The 15,586-nt window shown below is 42.7% G+C and overlaps 1 protein-coding gene across 1 annotated transcript in view; it reads right to left on the bottom strand.

Moving 5' to 3' along the window:
* The window catches only part of PTDSS1 (phosphatidylserine synthase 1), a 48,401-nt gene that overhangs the window by 31,017 nt on the left and 1,798 nt on the right, over window positions 1-15,586 (bottom strand). Inside the window, exons 2-3 of the mRNA XM_053243482.1 lie at window positions 4,471-4,562; window positions 95-139 (exon numbers count right to left, since the gene is read on the bottom strand). Coding sequence (XP_053099457.1) covers window positions 95-139; window positions 4,471-4,562 — 137 coding nt within the window. The remainder of the gene's footprint in view (window positions 1-94; window positions 140-4,470; window positions 4,563-15,586) is intronic.

Genomic DNA, 15,586 nt, shown 5'->3' with positions numbered 1-15,586 from the left:
CATCATCATAATTCAATTTCTGAATTATTATCATGACATGTAGAGCATAGTGTCTGAATCAGGCTATGAAGGCACATCTTTAAAAAAGACTTACCAAAAACCATGCGCCATATTGCAGGGTGTGGGCGAGTAAAAGGGCCTGTGGGAAGAAATACTTGTTAAATGAAAATTAACTAATGGATAAGAAAGAATTGCTAAATTAAGTCTAAACATAATCTGAGGGAAATTTAATGCAATATTGAGCCATTTAGGTTTTGTACACAAGCTTTCAAATGCGAGGTGCTCATCTAAAACCACAAAAGGGGCTGTTGAGCCGGGGCTGCCACTACTGTTCCGATAAGCACAAATATTCTCAGCATTTGTCAGGGAGTAACTACACAAATTGTTTTATTTATTTGCTTCCTTAGGCTGCCTTTCATCTTTTGACCCAAGGCAGCTGACAAAGAGCTAAAACAATGCTCAATAATTAACAACAAATATAAGAACATAAAGAAGAGTCCTGCTAGAGCAGATTAAAGGCCTATCTGGCCCAGCATCTTGTTTCTCACAGTGGTCAACCATTTGTCCCTGAGAAGCCCACAAGCAGGAGATGAATACAACATTCCTTTCCCACATTCCTTCCCTGCAACTGGTATTCAGGGGCATATTGCCTCTGAACCCCATGGCTAGTAGCCATAAAATAGGGTGGGAACCAGCTATAAGCAGACAGAGGGACAAATACAACCACATCTACAATCACAGCTTAAAAATTCTCTCTCAAATCCTCTTATGAACTAAAGACCTAGAGGAAGAGGGTGGTCGGAACCTGCCTGCAAAAGGACATGAGGGAGCTGAGAGCACAAGTTTCCACAGGGAGGGAGTTCCACGGTCTGGAAGCAACCACTGAGAAGGCCCCACCCTGTGTGCTCAACAAGCGGGCCTCTATCAATTACTGGGATAACTAAAGAGCAAGCCTTCCTAGGCCTTTAAAAGAATATTTATGTATTTAGCGCATTTTTATACCGCCCCAGTTTACATAATACAATACAATATAAAAATTAAAATTTAAAACAAAAAAGAATTAAAAACAGTTTAGAAATCTAGTTAAAAGCTTGTTTGAAAGGATGCATTCTTAAAGTCTTTTTAAAAGCTGTCAGATCTGGTAAAGCTCTTATTCTGAGTGCCAGTGCATTCCAAAGGCTCAGGGCAGCTATGGAGAAGGCCCAGCCCCGAGTCGCCACCCGACAAGCTGATGGCAACTGTGGATAAACCATACGAGGAGCATCTATGCACTGTCTAGTAATAATTAAAAAGCTAATATCTGATCATCTGGGAGCTGGAGAGTAGAAGTGGGCAAAAACCAAAAAAAACCACGGTTTGGTTCAAATTCAATCAAATCTCCAAACCAGCCCCAGATCGAGGCGAACTGGTTTGGCACGAACCGCTCGTGCACACCCCTACTGGCGAGAAGGAATGTTTAATGCAAATAACTCTTCAATGCCCAAAAGAGCCACGAGACATGGGCCTTTTGACATGCCCAAAGATAGCACATAATACTGTTGTATAAAGCAGAGCTCTTTGGTCCTGAACATTCGTTTCTTTCCTCAGTTTTTAATGCTTGTTGTCAGATTACTTTGAAAAGGTGTTGTTTTGTTTTGTTTTTAAATTGTTCAGCAATTTGCTCCAATTGTGGTGTACAGGATATACAGGTGGCTTTCGTTATTTGTGGGGGTTCCGTTCTTGCCTATAGGCGCCAATACGGAAACCGTGAATAATGAAACCTTACTCCTACGGGAATCCAGGGGTTAAGTTCTTTAAGCTAAAAAAGGGCCAGAAAACCCAGGATCCGTGGATAATGAAGGCCACCTGTACATATATAAAGAAAAGGAATCAGGTGATTGACAACATTTGACTACCTGCAGGAGAGTCAGAGAGGCCACCTAAAACTCCCAATAGGCCGGACATTAGATAACATGCAGGATATCAAGTATCATGAACACAGGTTGAATTCATGTGGAAAATCATTCCTCTCAGCTACACAACTGAAATCAATACCTTTTAGAGACACTGCTAAGATCAAATACAAATCCAGATTATGTGACTCAAAGGAGCTTAATTCGAGGTGTCTGAAGCCTTTCTAACCCTCAATACCTTGGGTTGCTGAAGGCACACATCCGCTTAGCTTCATGATCTTTCCATTAAGGGTTATTTATGCCTGCAGTTATCAGGTGTCTGGCTTTGTAATGTATAGTTCAGTGCCTTCAGCATAAAGAAACAGTACAGTGCAATTCCAATTATTCCTAGGGGATATCAGAGATCGTTTGATAACCAGCAGTTTGAAGGATGGAGTGAATGCTTCTCTGAAGCCCTAGCAACAGTTCCACACTGGGGAGGTATTCCAGCTGCTGCTAACTGCTTGTCCTGTAGCCCGGATACAAAGGTTGGTCATACTGGCACTTGTAATAAGGGCAGCTAGCCAAGGGAGTTAGAACAAGTGCTCTTATCAGAAGCTACATCGCCCTGGAATCTATCCAGTTACTTGCCAAGAATGTTCGGTGTGGAGCAGAGCTATTGCTTCAATCAGAAAGTGCAATATACTCCACTTATACCACACGGTTACTACACATAGTTGTTTTACTGGACAGGAGCCAGCAACCATCTGCTGCAGACAATAATGCTCACAGCTACCATCCATCCCCATACCAGACACAATGAGATCATACTAATGTTTCCAGGAAAAAAGGAAGGCAAGTAGGTACTGAAAAACTGAACAGGGCTTCAGTTAACTGAGATTTACTGGATGCCGTTTCTCTTTCATACCTAAGCCTTTTACCTTAGGCCTAATTATTTAAACCATGCTTTCTTAATCTAGTGCTAATGACAACAGGAATAACGACTGCTATAGTCAAAATGCTATCTTCATGGGATAATCTGGGCAACAAATTGGCCTGGGGTAAAAAGGAAAATCTGTTAAATTCAGAAGAAAGGAAGGGGAAAAACATGTTAGACTGCCATCCTATGCACACCTACTTGGCGGTCAAGTCCCATGGAATTCAGAGAGACTTACTCCCAAGTAAACATGCATAAAATCTAGCTATTAGTGTCTCAAGACTAAGAGAAATCTGACTTGCATTACTCCCAGTTACAACTGGGGAGTTATCACAAGTCAGTGGTAGAGCATATGTTTTGCAAATAAAATGGTCCTGGTTTTAATTCCTGAAATTTCTAGTTAAAGCACCAGTAGTTCAGAAAAAGAACTCTGAAAATTTGAAGAGCTGCTGTGGCTGTGGCTACTACTTACTACTACTAATAATAATAATAAATAATAATGGACCACAATTGAACTCAGTGTAGAGTTTTCCCCATTGTAAAGAAAAATTGAAACAATAATTTTTGCCCTGATTGTAATCCTAAACCTATTTACTTGAACTATTTATTTATTGAAACTTCTTATATACCCCTCCTCCAAAGACTCTGCCCTACTTATGTCAGTGGGACTTACTTCCAAGTAAGCATTCTTGTAGGCACATCTTTTATTTTATCCCCATGAACTCTCAGACCACTTCTTGGATTACAACAATAATAATACACTCTTTTCCATTTCAGTTTCTTTGGTTAAGAAGTAAAAAGAAAAAGGGAAATGTCAGACTCAGAGTGCTTTACATGCCTAATCACAAGAAAATATTTAATTTAATCTCAGTCACTGCTGCTGAAAAAAAAAGGGAAGGAAATGTATCCATTTTAAAAGTGCCGTACTCTAGCTGAAAACCCTTAATACAGAACCAACCTGTATTCCGGTGCTATACCTGTTCAGAGTTATTGCAAATGACTTTTATGTGTTTGCTGGCATGATGGAGGGCAAGTTGCCAAACATCCTCCTATCCAGGAAGAGCTCCCCTACCAAGTGTCCTCTGGGAAGAACCCAAACAGTACTCATGTTAAGGGAGAAAAGAGCAAGCAGAGCAGGAGCTTGACACTTCCTTCCACTAAGGACCCAATTCTGTCAGCCAAAGAACAGTAGTATATAAATAACTCCACACACATCACCAGAAGACCACAGGGAAAGCTCCACTAAGAGGCAGGATCTGTTCTTGTTTGGCAACCCCAAAGAGGAATATTTCAGAACTAGTTAGGAGAACTCCGGTATAGAAGAAGACTGATCTTGCATTCCTTTTCCATTACACCTTGAATTTATCTTCCTGCCCTGTTTTGCACTTGGCACAACACCAGCTGTTCTTCTGGAGACCCCTCTGAGCCAGAAGCTTTATCTCTCAAGGTGAGAATCTCAAGGAATTATATTGGGAGACTGACTGATGCTAAGCTAAAATATCCTCCAAGCTCAGAGCAAACAATGCAGATCACTACTGCAGAGTCGTAACAGGGTAGACTGCTCTAAAACTCCCCAGGCACCTTAGGAGACTGAGATGAGTTGCTGAAAACAAGGCCAAAAATACCCTTCAAAGGCACACAAATACATATGAAGTTACTTACCATTTGGAAAAGCTAATACACTGATGATTAGAAAGAAGAAAATCACAGAGAGGACGCCTTTCCAAATATTATCTTCTGGGGTTGAATCATCCCTAAAAAGAGAGAGTTGGCAATTTAAACCAAAAAATGAGGTTAAAAGATCAGAGTTTTCATCTCAGCTATGAAAAGCTAACTTAGGTAGCCTCAAACTCAACTGACTTATTTTACTTAGCACACTTCTGCCTGAGTTAGTATGACAGCAAAGCTAAACATGAAATCAATACGCACATCTGCAAGCTTCTGGGCCCTATCAGAATTCAGCCGTTCACTTGCATGCCTGCCCCAGTGGCTAAAGTATCTGGAATGAGGGTCAGGTTTTGTCCCCTCTCAATCTGGGCCATGTCCTTGACTGCATTTGTAAAACTGAGTAGTCAAAGGATGAGGATCATTACTGGCCAGAAAGTCAGCCTCTAGGCTAGCATACAGAGACTCCACTTACATCAGGCATGCTATCTGTTACCAGCTATCTGGCAATACTCCCTTATAGAAAGATCTTTTATACTGCCCTGGTCTTATGCCAGACGAAAGAAAAGAAAACGGAGTACTGTAATGTGGCTGCTAAATGGGGGTATACGGGACTCTTGTGCTGTCTGTCTGCATCTCTCCCTCTCTGACACTCCTTTTGAGAAAGTTATATATAGAGGATGCAAGAAGGATTCTTCTGGAAATGCAGAGGGTCATTGTCTGGGCAATCACTTTCTGGATTAAAATCTATTCTGGAGCATCATACATAATTCTATAACTAAAATCTTGTTGCTAGTGCACATGACTTAAAACAAGAGGACCATGTATTTCAAACATGTTTCATCCTGAGCATGTCAAACTGCAAAATTCAAGTGCAGAAAGTTCATCATACCTTAATAGCTAGATCATAGGTGGTCAGCCTGTAGCACGAGTGCCTCAAGACAGAGTTTGAGGTATTCTTTAACAGGAACAGGAAAACCCAAAAGCACAGATACGGCATAGAGTCAGGCCTATACTTCTGCCTCATGTTTCAGTATTGCACTGCTGCTACTCCCTGTTCCAGAAGATTAGAGGCAAAACCACCCCAAAGCACGAGGACCTGTGTATGTACTACACTGCATATCAAAGTAGCATTATCTTATACTTTGGGTGACTTGCAGAACACTTTCCAAAAAGACTGGCCACCACTAAGCAAAGCAAAAGGTATTCCAGTGCATGGCATCTGATTCCGCATTCCCCCCTAATTCTTCCACCTAGAAAACGCTGATGGTCCACCTTATCCCAGCTTTGCTTTGGGTCAATATGCTGCATCCAGTATTTCTTTTATGGGCAATGTTAAAGGGTACTCCCAGGATAAGCCCCCTTCCTCAGTTATTGAGAGAGCTGTGTTAGAAGGGCCATGTTACAGAGCACTGGTTTTCGATGGATGGGTCAAGACATCCAATGTTACACCATGATCTAAGGGGGGCCATTCCAGTGACTGAATCACTCTTTTCTTTGTTGGTGTTGTTCAGAGGGTGTTTCTTTTTTTTTTTTTAAGGAATAAAGTGGGGGACTAGAAAGAGAGAAAGAAGAGTGGGGGAGAAAAAGCTGGACATATAAGGTAAAAAAAGTGGGCTCCCTGGTACAACTTGGAACTAAAGGTTATCCCAGGCTTTTAAAAGGTTAAAGATTATTGTTCTAGAGCAGGGGAGTCAGCAACTTATGGCATGGGTGTCAAAAGCAGCACGCAAAATGATTCTGAAAGGCACTCACATGGCTAGGAAGACCGGCTGCTACGATGCCTGCTGACTGCCTCTTGTTGGTGTGTCACGGCTTGCTGTAGCAGGCAGAGGACATTCAGGGTCAGTGGTGGAGGTCTCTCTGGCTGTGCCCGCCTGGTGGCTTTCTCCCTTAAATGTGCACGTGCAAGAGAGAGCCAGCCAAACAATCAGCACAGTCAGAGAGAGAGACCACCACTGATTCTGCATGTGTGCCGTCTGCATCCACATGCAGTGACAGGCCAAACAGAGGCAGGCAGCGGGCACTGTAATGGCCAGTCTTCCTCACACTCTCACTCTCTCCCCACTCCAGCAACTGTGCTTTGCCTGCTCCTGACATGGAGGAAACAAAGCACAAAGGTTTGCTGAAGGATAGAGAGACAGACCAGTTGGCAATGGTTAATGGTGGTTGGAAACAGTGCCAAACTCCTCCAGGACGAAGAGAGGGGACAATCAGAGAGTCCAGGGGCTGGGAGGCATGGCCAGTGATGTGGAAGGTGGGGCAGGGTCACAGCCTGGTTGAGGCAGGGGTAGGGTGGGTCTAGCAAGGCAGGGAGGCCAACTGCACTTCAAGCGGCACCCCTCCTCAGGCCACCCCAGAAGACATGGCGGTCTCCTTCTGAAAGGCTGCCAATCCCTGTTCTAGAACCATGAGCATTATGGCATTAGCATTACATTTTGCTGTAAGAGGCTATAGGATGACCTCTATAATGGGGATCACAAATGCTTTTAAACCTTTAAAAAAAAATGCAAGGTCTACCATCACCTTGTGCAGTGTTCCCTCTAAGGATTGTGCATGTAAGTTTTTTGATGTCCACTCAGTAAATTTTAGATCCTCTCACTCAGGTTGAATCAGGAAGGCCCCAATCTGAATGCATGTGTGCACACACTGCCTTGATACTGCCACCTAGGACAAAACTCATTCCGCGCAGAGTTGGAAAAAAATCAGAGGAAATACTGATCTTGTAGATATTTGAGGCCTGGAAAAGGAAATGTAGAAGATGCTGGCTTTTGGCCCTGTGTGCGGAATGAGTTTTGTTCTGGGTGGCAGTATCAAGGCAGTGTGTGCACACGCGGATTCAGATTGGGGCCTTCCTGATTCAACCTGAGCGGGATCTAAAATTTACTGAGTGGACATCAAAAAACTTACATGCGCAATCCTCAGAGGGAACACTGCACAAGCTGATGGTAGACCTTGCATTTATTTTTTTTAAAAAAATTTTTTTTAAAGCATTTGTGATCCCCCATTATAGATGTCATACTGATCTTGTAGATATTTGAGGCCTGAAAAAGGAAATGTAGAAGATGCTGGCTTTTGGCCTAATGTTTTTACTGTTCCTACTAGTATTATACTCTCCAGGCTTTTTAAAGGTTCTAATAGTTACTTTTTAAGATTATACTGCTTTATGCTTTTGTAAGGCACCTCAAGTATATTAAAGGTAAAGTGTGCTGTGAATATATTTGTATAACCTATATTATCACTAATTGACGCCTTTGTCACTCATAAAAATGCAGGCCACAATCTTTTATTGAAGTGATGCAGATTTAGGGCATCTCAGCTACTCAGTAAGAAAAGTGAAGACACAAATGCAGGCTCTTTGAACCAGAGGCTACTATGTAGTCAGGATGTCTAAATAATATGTATGGATTTTTTTTTTAAAAAGCTGTCAACATCATGGCAGAGATGATATCCTTAGACCCCTGCCTTGAATTGTCACCATTTTCACTTTTTTGTTTATGAATGCAAGCACTGATGCACTTACTATGTCACTATCATGTTTTGTCAGATTCCTAGTGCATTTATCTGGGGTGAAAAAGATATTCAGAGCCAAACTAGAAGTTACACACAGAAGCTTCCACTATTTCCATGACAGCCCTATTCAGACATACATAATCTCTGAACGTTTTAAATTTTTAATTGCTGTTAGGGGTGTGCCTGGAACCACTCCTCCGCGTTTCGGAGGTGGCAGGGGTGCTCCCTTAAGGGCGGGGAAGGGTGCACTTACCCCTCCTGCCTCATTTCCCCCACCGGCGCTCCGCTGTATCAAAGCCCCTCACAATGGCAGCGTACCTCCCTGCCACTCCACTGGCATCCTTAGCCAGAAGTAGCTGGAAGTACCGGGCACACGTGTGCCCGTCGCGCGCACGTGCGTGGCAGATGGGCACACGTGTGCCCGGTACTTCCAGCAATTTCCGGCCGAGGACGGCAATGGGGCGGCAGGGCGGTACGCTGCCACCCCGAGGAGCTTTGATACAATGGAGCGCTAGTGGGGCAAATGCAGTGGGAGGGGCAAGTGCACTCTCCCTTGCCCTTAGGGGAGCACCCCCTCCTCCTCCAAAATGGCCCCGGTGGCCAAAATGTTTCAGAGGCTTCTATAATGGCCTCCAAAACGCTTCGGGCACATCTTTAATTGCTGTTTAAATTTTTTAATTGTGGTAATCTTTGAATGTTTTGAATTTTAATTGTTTGATAACTGGTTTTATTCTGTTTTTATTGTATTTTTTGTAAACCACCTAGAGCCTTTGGAATCAGGCAGTATAGAAAATACATAAATGAATTATGTTGCAAGAGTGTACAGATGTTTGTACATTTTTTCATGTGTTTTTTAAATGAATGATTGTACCTGCATTCATTTTAAAAATGAACCTGGGTACTGGTCCCTCAAATGCATGGTAAAGATAGGAAGAGTACTGCTGTACCTGTGTTCAACGTAACGTGTGAATAGCTGTACTTGGGTACACTGTACAGTTGTACAAGTGCTGAATGTTACATGTGAATAGGGCTTCCGTTTAAAACCAAAAGCTGCTTGGGTGGGTCTAATCAGGAGCAGAATACTGACTAGGTGTGCGTGGAGAGATGGTGCTTAACCCTTTCCCCACAGGTGATTATGTTGAGTGAGGAAAATATAAAAGACTCCCAAAGGATATCTGACCTACCACCGCCCAGAGACATAAGTTTTGGGCAGTATAAAAATATGTAAATAAAATAAAATAAAATAAAATAATAAATATCTTGAAACACTGGTTAATACAAACATCCATCTAGGCACCCTTAGCCCTCAGCATTGATGTGCGCATGACAAAACAGGGCTTGCTAGCATCAATGGCAAATGCATGTTTTCCTAATCTGCATTTGCTGAGTAGGTCAGAGCAGGCAGACAGGAAGAGAGCACTTACTTAATGCTTTCCTACACTCAGATCTTTGGTGCAATCCCCCCTGAGGCCTATTTGCAGTCTGGAAGCCCAGCTCAGGGGGGAAGTAGTTTACATTTATTTATTTTTAAGGTCTGAGGGGCAGTTGACCTGGAGAACTGGCAGGAAGAACTGAGATAAGCACCCCTTCTAATTCTGCTCAGAAAATGCCTGTTTCTGCCTCCTGGCTTTACAAGGCAAACAGGGTGCAGTGAGTCCTTTATATGCCTTGTAAAATGCAACTGAAGGAGTTGCCTTTAGCTGACACCCACATGCTTTCTGGTTGCTCCCTACCACCATAACCTCTACTTTCTAAGGACTTTACCTTTGTGGTACACAGCACATAGTACCTGTTGGAACTATGGGATGGCCAACTGGCAGGCCAGGCCTCCAACATAACTTTATGGCTATAAAAGCTGTCTCAGTGGACTAGACCAAGAGCACTCGGTTTCCCACACAGTGGCCAAATAGGTGCCTCTAGGAGTGTTTCTCAACTTTATCATTCCGAGGCACATTTACGTTAAAAAGAAGAGGAAGAATTATTTGGGCATGCCCCCAGCTCTGACACACCACACAATATGAGCTTCCTGCCTTTTCTGGCCCAGCAGCAGGCATTGTTCTTCTGGGCACAAGCAGTCCCAATGAAGCTAGTCAGCTCCTAAAGGGGCGAGTCTGAACTCCTTGCTTTTGGAGCTGGCTGACTCCGAGTGAGTCAATGTGGCACATGGCTGGGAAACAGGATAGCTGATCTCATCCCACACCTTGCCCTACCAAATTCTGATCAAAGTACAACAAACTGTCCTCTGTTGTATTTGTAAGGAAAAGAAGGACGGGGAGAAGCTGGCCACCCCTGCAATCTTAAAAAGAAGTAAAGAAGTTATAATAATCTCTCTGAAGTAATAAGAACAGTATATTTCAACAACCAAAATTAAAAAGAATCTGAAAAACCCAAATACATGTTCGACGACCAATATTCTCTAGTATCTTCTCCAGAAAGGAGACAAAATCTGTAGCCACAGTGAAAATGCACTAAAGAAATACCCAAAACAATTACACTGAGAGTGGAAAGTTCCTATGAATGAAAAAGTATCATGTGAATTGCCCCTAACAATGTTCTGAAGAGGCAACACAGAATTTAATCCTCTCACCACCCACTGCCCCTAACCACTACCAGAATTAATTTGCCACAGTGACTGGTTACTTTTTTTAAAGCATTGTTTTGTGCTTCACTCCTGTTGCAAAGGAGATGCTTTCCTACTATACTGGTGATATGCTTTTTCAGCCCTTGACCCTAATCAGGTTCTCTGGATGTATTTTATCATTCAGAGGAAGTAATTATGAAAGTAAACATATAATTAAATTAAATGAGACAAACTAAACCAAATAAAATCAACAAACATGGAGGTACATCTTTTCGTGGCAGCCCAGCTCTGCTACTTCCAGACATGCAATCTGGAAATAATATTTTCAAATCTTTCTGGAGATTAATATCTAACATAGTATTAGGGTGGTGAACATGATCTCCACCCCCCCACTCCTCATCATTTTATCCTTACAACAGCCCTGCAAGGTGGGTTAAGCTGAGAGTGATTCATCTGAAGTCACACAGTGGTTTTCATGACTGGCTCAGGATTTGAACCTGAGTCTTCTAAATCCAAGTAAGACAGTCTAAAAATAAAGTATGGGGTTTTGTTTTGTTTTTTGCTTCAGAGCTATTTATTATTTCTTAAAACTATGTCTATCCCATCTTTCTGCCCCAACATGAGGCCTTCGACAGCTCACAGACAGACCACAATGGTCTTCCATAGTAGCAATTTAACAAAAAAAAAAATAAAAATAAAAGCAGAAAACACAGCATCAAAGACTACAAAACACACACAGCAAGGAAAATAAATCAAACACAAGAGGGCCAACCCCTCCCCTACCCCCAAAAAATATCAGGACCCAGGAAAAGCTTATTCTAATACTTGGCAGATCAAATGGCTCTCAGAACAGAAAGTCTTAACCAGGACCAAAATATCAGCAGGGAGAAGGTTAGTTAGATCTCCAGGGGAATACCATTCCAAAACCAGGGCACAGCAACAGAGAAGATCTTGCCCTACTTTCCAACCAAACCTCAGAAATTAGGGGATACGCAATAGGGCTTATCTTGCTGGCTTCAAGAAACAGGCATGTTCATATGGGAAGAGGTGGTCCTTCAGGTAACTATGGTTTATAGTCACTTGCAAATATAATGGATTGACTGATCAATCAACTAACATGTCTTTAATTAGGCAACAGCCTTACTACTTAGAGTTACAAGATGCTCCCCTGCATGCACACTGAAGTCAGCCGTACTGCAATGGTTCACATTCATTCTGGGCAGATAACAAAATGGTAACCATAAGCACCATGAAGTCATTTTCTGACAGAGAAAAATACAAAATAAAACAGAAGTTCAAACTGGTAATTGTAGAGATAATTAGCAGTCTTGTATGTAGATGACAGCCTCATCCTAAAGTGGAATTAGCAGCGTGCAGGGAGCCTTCATGCCAGAGCAGGTCCAAGGAGGGTTCCCCTTTCAAATGCTCAGGAAGATGCCTCCACACCACCAAGCAGCAAAAGTGTTAAATCTACAACCAAGACCAGGTAAAATTTGTAGTCAACACAATTTACTGGGCAGGTTCACACAATCTGCCACAAATAAGGGTAGTGGGGAAATGTGGGAACTGGCAGCGTGTGTGCTCCCGGCAGGCATGTCTTGAGAACCCGCTCAAGTCCGGTTCTTGAGTCCTCTGCCTGATATTCTCCCGAGATTCTCCGCCCAGCTTCAAATCTTGGTTGTGGAAGTTGGGAGAAAGTTGGGCAGAGAATCTCAGGAACCAGACTTGGGTGGGTTCACACAGCATGCCTGCTGGGGGCACATGCTACCAGTTCTGACATATCCCTGACATCTTCTTCCCTTCCTCACTAGTGGTGGATCATGTGAAGCCACCCACTATGTTGAGACTAAAAGTAATGACCAGGACCACTGATCTATCTAGCTTAGAACTGTCTTCTAAACTGACTACAGTGGCATTTCAGGGCTTCAGACAGGATCTTTCCCTGCTGGAGACGCCAGAAACCTTCTGAATGCAAAGCATGTGCTCTACTAAAGTAAATGTAAAGTGTGCCGTCAAGTCGATTTCGACTCCTGGCGCCCACAGAGCCCTGTGGTTTTCTTTGGTAGGAGGGGTTTACCATTGCTTCCTCCCCTGCAATATGAGATGATGCCTTTCAGCATCTTCCTATATCGCTGCTGCCCGATATAGTACCAGCGGGGATTTGAACCAGCAACCTTCTGCTTGTTAGTCAAGCATTTTCCTGCTGTGCCACTTAAGGTGCTCTACGACTTTACTACAATCCTATCTAATCCAATAAAAATACAATCCAATAAAAATAAATTTGATAGATAGATAGGTAGATAGATAAATAAATATATATATCTCCACAAAGTTGAATTAGAAGCCCCAATTTGTGTGCATTCCCAATTTCCCCCCTGCTTTTTTAAAAGTTTCAGTTCTGTAGTAAGTGGTGCACAGCAAAATTCCTTTTAAAAAAGGTGAGCCGAATGGCTGCAATGAAGCCATGGTGCATTATCAGAGGATTCCGAGATGAAGAAAAACACAAGACCAGGAGAACAAACTGTGTGACTCTGGTACAGACAATTTGTTCAGTTCTTAGTTTAATAGGAAGGATGTTATTTATAGATATTTGGAAAATAAAGTAAATTTGATAGAGATAGCTGTTGATTACCACATCCATGTTGCCAAGTCAACCCAGATTAAAACTTAGTCATTTTGAATCTATTTTTAAAATGTACTTTGAGGTTTCAGAAAATGACTGAAGCAAATTAAGAAGTTGGTTGACATCATATAGGATAGCATCCTCGAAGGACTTGGAGAAACTACTGAAAAGGGTCAGAGATGGGGAAATCATGTGTCTGCCTGAGAACTGAATCCTTCCCTGTAGCATCGATGTATATGCCATAAAGTAATGTTGGTATAGTAGGCAACAGATTGGCCGATTGGCTGCCTATTATTTGATTACAGCAAAATATTGTAAAATATGCCCTGAAACAAACAATTCTTTTAGGTATATGCAAGTCTACCAATATAAAAGTCAGCAACTGTTCTTGTGTCTCTCATTCATATACATGTGGGTAATTTTTATAATTGTTTAGTGTGTCATTTCTTTGTATCAGAGCAACACAACAGCAAACTGACTTGGTGCTGAGCAGTTAAGATACTCTTGTCTTAGAGAGAGAGAACGGAGAGAGAAATAGATCTGTCTAAACATTTCAGACCTTAAATATCTGGGATTATTTCACAACACATGAACAGTCAAATGACCAATCCTAAAATAGAGCAAGGTAATCTGGAATTTGTGTCTTCCTGAGATCCCAGTCATTTATAGAGCAATGTAAGCAGTGATTATAACTGCAAGAACCTGACAAATAATGGTCCAGCCCAGAACACTGGGCTGGACCATTATGGGAAGGAACAGAAATGTGGAGGAACATTTAAACAAAGGTTTGGGTGAATGGGCACAGAAAACTGGTTTGGGCACAGAAACCTGCTGGAAAAGAGACATCTAAAGAACAGCATATACACTGCTCACATCACTAAACAGCAATCACTGCTTCTAATAGAGGGGCGCACAACTCAAATGCCCTGGTGGAAATTTTATGCATGATAATTACTGCATTAAAATTCATGATTTAAAATATTAATAAAAGTGAGGGGATGGGTTGGAAACTGGGGGAAAGGCAAGGGGAAAGAGGGATGGTGTCAATAGGTTCTAGTCCAGGGGCAGGGGATATCTGGTCTCAAGTGACCAACTGCATTGAGCTGCTGCTACTCATCAGTGGGACAGGCCAAGAGCTCTTCATGGCTCCTGCTGTTGCTGAAGGATATTCTTATCTGGGGGCTAGTAAAAGTGTTCCTGAGGGCTGAATCCAGCCCCCTGGCCTTATGTTGTGCAGGCCTGTTCTAAAGTCTAAACTGAGAAGCAGAGAACTAAGCTAGAGTCATCAGTGGCCAGCAAGAATCTGAGGAGACCCTAGAGAAATATTATGCCTCAGTAAATGAGTTAGTCTCGAGGATGCTGCAGAACTGTCTTCTTGCTCTCTGCACCAACAAAGCTCCTGTAAGGCTCTTGAAGTCCTAAACCAGGAGCTCTGGCAGCAAAGAACAGCTGCCTAGCTCGCTGCCGAGACAGCTCGCAGTGAGAGGTGCTCACTGACCTGAGTTTTGCTACTCCACAGCATCCCCATGACAGTGGTCAGGAAACAACCATCCCAAGAAGAATCAGGTGACCTGGGGGACCAATAGTGTCCTTGCTGGCACTGTATAAGAACTTCCCTGGCTTGGCTTCCCAGTCTAGGCCTCTCCTCTCTGGGAGAAAATGCTGACATTTCTATGGCTGTCTGCTTTGGCATTTGACCACCAGCCCATCTGCCTTTGGAACATCAATAGTCTGCTCTAGAACCTGACCAACAGCCTGTTTGCCCATACTGGGCCCTGACAGCAGCTCATCTAGTAAGGATAATGTTTTACTAATACAATGGATTAGTTTACTTTATAGTTTTAATATTTCTGTCCTCTAGCATGGAAAATATGAGCTGTTGTGATTACTGTCTCCTATTTTCTCTTATTATTATAAAACAATACCTGCCAGTTGGGACCACTTCCCATATTACAACATTGGAACACAGAAGCCATTTTAATATAATGAGTTAGTCTTGAAACTGAAGTCTGGGAAATTTAGGACCAACAAAAGGAAGTACTTTTTCACACAGCACATAACTTATCTATGGAATTCTCTGCCACAGGATGTGTTGATGACCACTAGCTTGGATGGCTTTAAAGAGGGCTTAGACCTGTCCTCTGTGAATTTGTCTATCAATGGCTACTAGTCTGGTGGCCACAGGCCACCTCCAGCCTCAGAAGCACTTATAAATACCAGTTGCAGGGGAGCAACTGCAGAAGGGCGGGCATGCCCTCACCTCTTGCCTGTGAGCTTCCCAGAGGTATCTGGTGGGCCACTATGTGAAACAGGATGCTGGACTAGATAGGTCTTTGGCCTGGTCCAGCAGGGCTGTTATGTTCTTGAAGATGCTGCAGAACGGTCTTATTGCTACT

Source organism: Hemicordylus capensis, chromosome 4, assembly GCF_027244095.1.
Source record: "Hemicordylus capensis ecotype Gifberg chromosome 4, rHemCap1.1.pri, whole genome shotgun sequence".
NCBI classification, from domain to species: Eukaryota; Metazoa; Chordata; class Lepidosauria; order Squamata; family Cordylidae; genus Hemicordylus; species Hemicordylus capensis.
The sequence above is the reverse complement of the archived record's forward strand: the minus strand, read 5'-3'. Positions and strand labels throughout refer to the sequence as shown.